The sequence below is a fragment of the Ylistrum balloti genome, unplaced genomic scaffold (genome assembly GCF_031769215.1).
Source record: "Ylistrum balloti isolate Yb309-2 unplaced genomic scaffold, AGI_CSIRO_Ybal_v1 Utg370814, whole genome shotgun sequence".
NCBI lineage: Eukaryota > Metazoa > Mollusca > Bivalvia > Pectinida > Pectinidae > Ylistrum > Ylistrum balloti.
The window spans coordinates 610,586-619,239 of NW_026782471.1; the positions used below are offsets into that span (position 1 = coordinate 610,586).

Below are 8,654 nucleotides of genomic sequence, written 5' to 3' on the forward strand. Positions count from 1 at the left end.
TGCAGAAGAAAGGGAGGCAAATAAAAAAATGAATAAATAAATAAATAAATAGATAAATAAAAATCCTAACAATAACAAATATTAAAATAATATCACTGTAATAATATTGATGTAATAAACAGGAAAACATAGACAGGAACAACTGTTGTTGTGAATTATCGGGATGAGGAATGCGAATAAGATAATTGAGTGGATCAAATATCATATATAAAAATGTATGTACATTGTATGGAACAAATTCAAAATCGCATTACCGCCATGATCTCGAGATCCTCTAAACTGTACAGACTGTTGAGCTTATACAATGTAACTGGACGTAACCCCTAGAATTCCGAGGATGATGGTAATTTATTCTTCATGATGCTTAATGACCATACGTACTCGGATTTCTCTTTTGTGACGTCATAAGATCTTTAGCACGTGTCGTTTCGTTATCGTCATGATATTTTGATAGGTCCCATGTATCCCATCAGCTTACAACCAAAATGATAAAGAGGTATTTATTCACTGAATTCAGACAATTCATAAAGTATCAATTATTCTCAGATTGAAATTATGAATTAAATTTGATATATTGAAGAGAGGAACTCTTAGGAAAGACAAATGTGTAATCACTAATGTGACGTCATAGATACGTCACGTCTGTAGAACGTAAAATGAATGTCTCGGTTGTGAAAAAACTCGTCTTATAGGCAGATTAACTAAAAACATTTTCGCCTATATTCCAGAAATATGTGTCATATGATAAACGGAATCTTATAATCGTGTCCATGTAATATGAAATTTATCAACCTCGTGAATTTCTTTGTTATATCACTCACCAAAAGTTCGTGATATATAGAATTATTGAACTCGTTGAATAAATTCCAAATCACATCGACATCCGTGTGATAATTTACTTATTCAATATGGCACGGACTCGATTCTATTTAAAGATGACCACGATTCCGACCAAATAAAAGCCTTTTTTGATATATAGTTTTATGTAACAGTGTTGAAATAACAATCAATGACAGGAGCCGTGATAGGTCAGTCGGTAAAGTGTTCACTTACACGCGACTTCACGTGAATTACATAGTCCGACACCCATTACTCGTGTCTGTGTGCGGTCTTTAATGTTGTCCTTGGACAAGACACTTTATACCAGTTGTCCTGGATTGCATGCAGCGGGCTTCCCGTACATTGTTCGGTGAGGTACCGGTTATTGACCTCTGACCTGGCCGCTCATGGGCGATGTACTCCACAAACAATTAAATGTCAAATCATACACTAGAATAAAAATTCCCAATCCGAGCTCACACTGCACTTGTTCGTTATTATCCTATATTTATTTGTATACAGCAGTCAGAGTGGAGTTTTGAACAAGTAGACTAATCAAAGTTAAAGAGAGTGTAGTTGTTTGGATTTGAATATTTTTTTTCATTTAGTACTGTTTAAATATCAAACTATATGAGATCCAAGTCATTCACTTCTATTCATTTATTTATAGATATATAAATACTTTAACCCACCCTTCAAAATTCAGTTTGTCACACTATGCCTACTGAAATAAATACTTTTATGACACGTATACCATACGAAACATACTACATGGATGTGTTTCATAGCAGAACAGTCCGGTTATGTAATAATCAGTTGTCTCCCTTTGTTATGCAACCGCCATACGAATGAGTGTTGTCTCTTGTCTGTGCCAATCGTTCCTGGGTTGCCGTTAGGTTGACCTCTTGACATGATTATATCCACATGTATATTTTTCATAGACGAGGGCTAAATGCTTGCTTCCCGATTGCTTAGAAAGTTATCTAGATATCGACTTTCTCGAAATATTGCCACATCTGAAGTGTGCCGGACTTCGACGATACTCCGCTTCGGCCAGAAACCTTTGACCGAGTGTCTCACGAGACCGAGTGTCACAGCTGGTGATCGAACAAGGCAATTTCGCAGCAACACCGATAATACGATGTCGACACAGAGAGGGTTATTTCCAGAAATAGAACCATTCGATTCTGGAAAACTCAAAGTATCGGAAATACACGACATTTATTATGAACAAAGTGGAAACAACGATGGAAATCCTGTTATATTCATGTAAGTGTTGTGTGTCAATGGACGTATCTCGGATGTTACATCTACTTTCACTTTGTACTTTGACCTTTTGTATTTCCATGTTGGAACGATATATTGGAAATAAGCAAATACAGATTATATATATATGTTTTATATATACATAGTCATGGAGGCCCCGGTGGTGGCACCTCTTCCCGAGACAGACGATATTTTGACCCGAAAGCATACAGAATTATTCTTTTTGACCAGAGAGGAGCTGGAAAGTCTACACCTCCGGCAGAATTAAGAGTATGTTAACAATTATATATGTGTGAATTAATCCAACTGCAGTATGGAACCAACTTAATAACTACTACACTTTTAGTGGTATTTTTAGATGTATATAATTGTACCCGTGCATTTGTAAGGCCACAACATACATATACACTGTGGAGTTACAATGTACACTCTCTAGGCCTCACTACCACATAATGTATATGTACACTGTACAGCTACAATGTACACTCTGTAGGCCTCTGTACTACACAATGTATATGTACACTGTACAGCTACAATGTACACACTCTAGGCCTCTGTACTACACAATGTATATGTACATTGTACAGCTACAATGTACACTCTCTAGTCCTCTGTACTACACAATGTACATATACACTGTACAGCTACAACGTATACACTCTAGGCCTCTGTACTACACAATGTATATGTACACTGTACAGCTACAATGTACACTCTCTAGGCCTCTGTAATACACAATGTATATGTACACTGTACAGCTACAATGTACTCTCTCCAGGCCTCTGTACTACACAATGTATATGTACACTGTACAGCTACAATGTACACTCTCTAGGCCTCTCTAATACACATTGTATATGTACACTGTACAGCTACAATGTACACTCTCTAGGTCTCTGTACTAGACCTCTGTACTACACAATGTATATGTACACTGTACACTCTCTAGACCTCTGTACTACACAATGTATATGTACACTGTACAGCTACAATGTACACTCTCTAGGCCTCTATACTACACAATGTATATGTACACTGTACAGCTACAATGTACTCTCTCTAGGCCTCTGTACTACACAATATATATGTACACTGTACAGCTACAATGTACACTCTCTAGGCCTCTCTAATACACATTGTATATGTACACTGTACAGCTACAATGTACACTCTCTAGGTCTCTGTACTAGACCTCTGTACTACACAATGTATATGTACACTGTACACTGTCTAGACCTCTGTACTACACAATGTATATGTACACTGTACAGCTACAATGTACACTCTCTAGGCCTCTATACTACACAATGTATATGTACACTGTACAGCTACAATGTACACTCCCTAGACCACTGTACTACACAATGTATATGTACACTGTACAGCTACAATGTACACTCTCTAGGCCTCTGTACTACACAATGTAGATGTAGTTTGTATTTGATGTATGATCTGTGCATTGTATTACGAAGTATAAATGGAACATCTTGAAGAAAGCAGTAGGAACTCGTGGTTGACACTGACAAAAGCTTAATACAGCAAAATACTCAGGGCGCACTTAACGGTCTTAAAAATAACAAAAGGGTATTGAAATTAATTATTTCAATAAATGTTTTAATTAAAATCATTCACGAACTTAAGATAAATTACTCGATAGATATGAAATTTCAGGTTTTAATTGGACTTAGGCGTGCTTATTAAAACAAACATACAATTGAAAATCAATCATGCCTTTTATTTGGTTTTACTTTAACATATATGTACATTAAGAAGTCTTCATAGATTAGTTTTTAGTACATCAGGTCAAATCATCTGAAAACCTAGTTTTCTATTTAGCTTCAAACTGTCATCATAGCTTCATAAATGTGGCCCACCAACTCTTAATCACTGTATGTGTTGATGTCCTAGCTGTGGTGTTGACCCATATCTATGACCTACATGTAGCTGTGTTGACACCTCTCTATGACCTGGCTGTGGTGTTTACCTCTAATTGTGAGTTAATTGTGGTGTTGAATCTACATCGTATGACATGTCTGAAGTGTTCTGACCTCATTATGTCATCTAGCTATATTGTTATCCTCTTTCTATAACTTGAATGATGTTGATTTCTATCGTCACCATAAAGCTGTAGGGTTGACCTTAATATGTGACATAGCTGTGGTGTTGACCTCAACATGTGATCTTGCTGTGATGTTGACCTCAAATTGTGACTTAGCTGTGGTGCTGACCTCTTATTATGACCTAACTGTGGTGTTGACCTCAAATTGTGACCTTGCTGTGGTTTTGACCTCAAATTGTGACCTTGCTTTGGTGTTGACCTTAAATTGTGACCTTGCTGTGGTGTTGACCTTAAATTGTGACCTTGCTGTGGTGTTGACCTCCCTGGTAACCATGTTCATTGCAGATCACTGAGTAATTTTTGCCCTGTTAAATATTTTTGCCTTGTTAAATATTTTTGCCCTTTTCATCCACGAACAAGAAGGGTGAATTTAAAAAAGAAGTGTTACTTGTATAAAACCATTTTGAATAATCCTCATAGGGTGTAAAGAATATGAGGCAAATTCTTGATAGTTGGTTCCAGGGCAAAAATAAACTGGTATATCATATTAAAAAGAAAATTGAACTTCAATTAGATCTAACAATTATCCTTGACTACTAAATGTGTTCTGGTGATTTATACATTTGTATGTTAATGTGGAATACTTTGAAACTAAGAAACATCTTATTCCCATTTTGAAATGTTTCAGGATTGCAAAAGAAAAGCAAGATAATGTGTAGTGGGTAAAATCATAAAGGGTACTCCAATGTTGGTCTATTCTCACGTTAAGTTCGTAATCATATTTCACATTTGTCACCAAGTGATCTGAAAAATTCCCCATATACATGTATGTGTAAACTGGAAATATAGATTAACATCTTCTGTATGTTGACAGGAAAACACAACCTGGGACCTTGTCGAGGATATAGAGCATTTGAGAAAACACCTGGGAATTAATAAATGGGTAGTGTTTGGAGGTAGCTGGGGATCCACGCTGTCTTTAACATATGCTGAAACACACCCAGATCGTGTGAAGGCACTTGTCCTCCGAGGAATTTTCAATCTACGCAGGTAACTATTCATTTATTGCTTGAGATATGGATTTTAGATCATATTTATATTCGCTGCAGAAAGTAGAAGTTTCAATAGAAATAACATCAACAAAAGTTTTATATGATAATGAGAAGATGCATTTCATGGTTTGATAATTGAGGTTTAAATTACAGAGAAATTGTAAAACATGTACAATATATAGATATGGTACTGAGTGTAACAATATAGATTATTTACCGGTATGGATATTCCTTAAATATTAAAGTAGTTTTCAGTTTGTTTCAACAAGTTGAAGAGTACTTCTGTGAAACCTCTCTGCAGCATGTCAACCAAACTTACATGGTTGATGTATCTCTACAGGGACTGGATCTCATCAACATTTCATGCTAGACTTACTCCATATGTTGGAGTTAAATAGATGAAAAAGAAAAAAAAACCCAAAAACTGATAGATCTAAGATAGTGCAATGCTGGCTTCTGCTACTAAAATATATGGGACATCAGTTAAATCTTATACTAAGGAATGATCATTTGGGATGAAAAGGTTGAGCTTTATGTCTGTCTTCAGTTTATAAAATATGTATTTATAGTTATATTTCACACATTGTACAATATTTCACATATCAGGAATATGAAAAAAACAATTCTATCAATTCCTTGCAATCTATTTATGATAACTTAACGTTATTTCACATTGATGTGGTATGATATGATGCATTTCTTTTTTTTATCACAAACGTAACATGTTTCGTGTTTCAGGCGGGAATTGTTATGGTTTTACCAGGATGGGGCAAACCATTTATTTCCTGATCATTGGGAAAGTTACCTGGCTCCTATACCAGAGGTAAACATTTGCTTAAACTGTAGATAATTTCTGTCTATCGAGCTGTAATAAGTATCATTATATGTGTGTCCTGAATGTTTCAGATATGACTAATCAGACAGGCTCTTTTAAGTGGTGTGTGTTATAAAAGCACACTGTTTATCAATCACTGGTGAAGATTACTGACCTAATGTCAAGGTTAAAGGTTCAAAGGATATAGTCAAATTAACGGTATCATTGTTTATGTACATGTATTTACTAATAATGTTTTGAATGGTTTAACACTTTTCTATGACATCAATTGATGATGATTGAATTCAAACAAAGATGTGTGTGGTCTGAGGTGAAGGTTTCAATATCAAGGTCAAAGTCACATTCTTTTACTCATTTTTAGTCCCCCCAACTGGGAACCTGGGTGTGGGGGTAATATCATTTATGTTGTGTACATCTTTCAGTCCGCTATCTTGTTTTGGCAGTCTGTCTTCTATACTTTTTGTCACTGAAACTTCATACAAGGGGTGTTGGTTCACCATGGTGAGATGGTTTGTCATGTACCAGAATTAGGTTACTCTGGCTATATCCGGCTTTGATACAATGGGTCTGCACAATTACAAGGTCAAGGACATGTTTGTTGATAAGCAAATCAAGCTGGGTTAGAAAAAAATCCACTTAGGTCCATAAATAAGGTGTTCAGGTGATAAAGTTCTTTTCAGCCTTTTCAATCCTAATAGAGAAGGACTTCTGGGATAGATGAAGTACTCTTGAACCAGCCCCTTACAGATAGATAAACTTTTCATGAATCAGGTCTTTAGGGACAAATGAAAACAGCTATTGGCAATATAGTCCATATGAACCAGCTCAGTAGAATAGATTACGTTGTCATGAACCAGTTCATTAGAATAGATTATGTTGTCATGAACCAGCTGAGTAGAATAGATTATTTCGTCATGAACCAGCTCATTAAGATATATTATGTTGCCACGAACCTGCTCTATAGAATATATTATGTTGTCATGAACCAACTCAGTAGAATAGATCATGTTATCTCAAACCAGCACATAAGAATAGATTTCATTGTCATGAACCAGCTCAGCAGAATATATTATAATGTCATGAACCAGCTCTTTAGGATATATCATGTTGTCATGAACCAACTCAGTAGACTAGATAACCTTGTCATGAACCAGTTAATTAGAATAGATTATGTTGCCATGAACCTGCTCAGTAGAAAAGATTACATTGTCATGAACCAGCTCTTTAGGATATATAACGTTGTCATGAAACAGCTCATTAGGGAAAGATTATGTTGTCATGAACCAGCCCATTTGAATAGATTTTATTGTCATGAACCTTCTCTTTAGGATAGATCATGTTGTCATGAACCATTTCATTAGAATAGGTTATGTTGTCATGAATCACTTTATTAGAATATATTACATTGTAATGAACCAGCTCAATAGAATATATTATGTTGTCATGACCCAGCTCATTAGGGAAATAATATGTTGTCATGAACCAGCTCATATGATCAGATTTCATTGTCATAAACCAATTTATTAGAATAGATTACATTGTCATGAACCATCTCATAGAAAAAGTCCCAGTGACTGCTTTATAAAACCGAAAAAAATACCTATGAACCAGCTCTTGAGATATAGAAAAAGTCATCATACACCAGCTCTTTAGTGATCGAAAAAAAATCCTTATGTGCCACCTCTTGAGAGATAAAGTCCTCATGAACCAGCTCTTGAGACAGAAAATAAATTCTTATGTACCAGCTGTTTAGAGAAAGAGAAAGGTCCTATCAGAAACAGAAAAAAGTCCTATTGTACCAGCTCCTCAGATAAAGAAAAATATCCTCATAAACCAGCTTTTCACGGGATTCATGTTTTCTATCTGACCAGGGCGAAGAGGAGATCTAATGGGTGCTTACTATAGACATCTGACCAGTGATGATGAAGAAAAGCGCATCAAAGCAGCCAAGGCTTGGAGTAAATGGGAAATGGCCACATCCCGCTTGTTAGTGGATGATGACCTATTAAAGAGAGCTGAGGGAGACATATGGTCACAACAGTTCGCCAGGATTGAAAGGTAACAGGGCTTGACCATCAATCTCTAAATTTTCATTTCAGCTTCTTTAAAGTGGTGATCGTTTTCTTATTTTATGACAGTTGGCTCCTGATGCTAATAAAGCATGATGTTTCATTATATCTATATTGATTTAGATATATACTATAAAATGTCTCAATAAGAATCGTTTGGTAATATTTGTTGATCATAATATATGTTGACATTCTTAGATGTTTTACAAAATATGGATTCTGTTGGTGTTTACTAGATATATTATGTTACGGATGCCGTATTTTTGCATCAAGTAAAACGTGTGTGAGATTGACCTAAAACGAAAATCTAAACAATGTACAGGTCATAAATTAAATTAGATGTTATGTATATATGTGAAGTTTTAGGCCGTTAATTAGATGAAGGATTTTATTAAACACAACCTTATTATATTTGTTTTTACCGTTTTTTATAGTCATTACTTTGTACATGGAGGAGGATGGTTCAAGACCGATACTCAAATTTTAGACGATGTGGAGAAAATTCGTCACATTCCAGCGACCATAATTCAAGGGCGTTATGATGTTGTTTGTCC

General features: G+C 35.5%; 1 protein-coding gene across 1 annotated transcript; it reads left to right on the forward strand.

The window, feature by feature from the left end:
* Nucleotides 1–1,734: 1,734 nt before the first annotated feature.
* Nucleotides 1,735–8,650, forward strand: LOC132558709 (probable proline iminopeptidase; the record flags this gene model as incomplete). The annotated part of the gene is made up of 6 exons (XM_060223302.1): nucleotides 1,735–2,088; nucleotides 2,232–2,355; nucleotides 5,019–5,194; nucleotides 5,935–6,038; nucleotides 7,903–8,089; nucleotides 8,535–8,650. Coding segments are annotated over exons 1-6 (1,024 nt in total), but the record flags the coding sequence as incomplete, so codon positions are not given.
* Nucleotides 8,651–8,654: the final 4 nt, after the last annotated feature.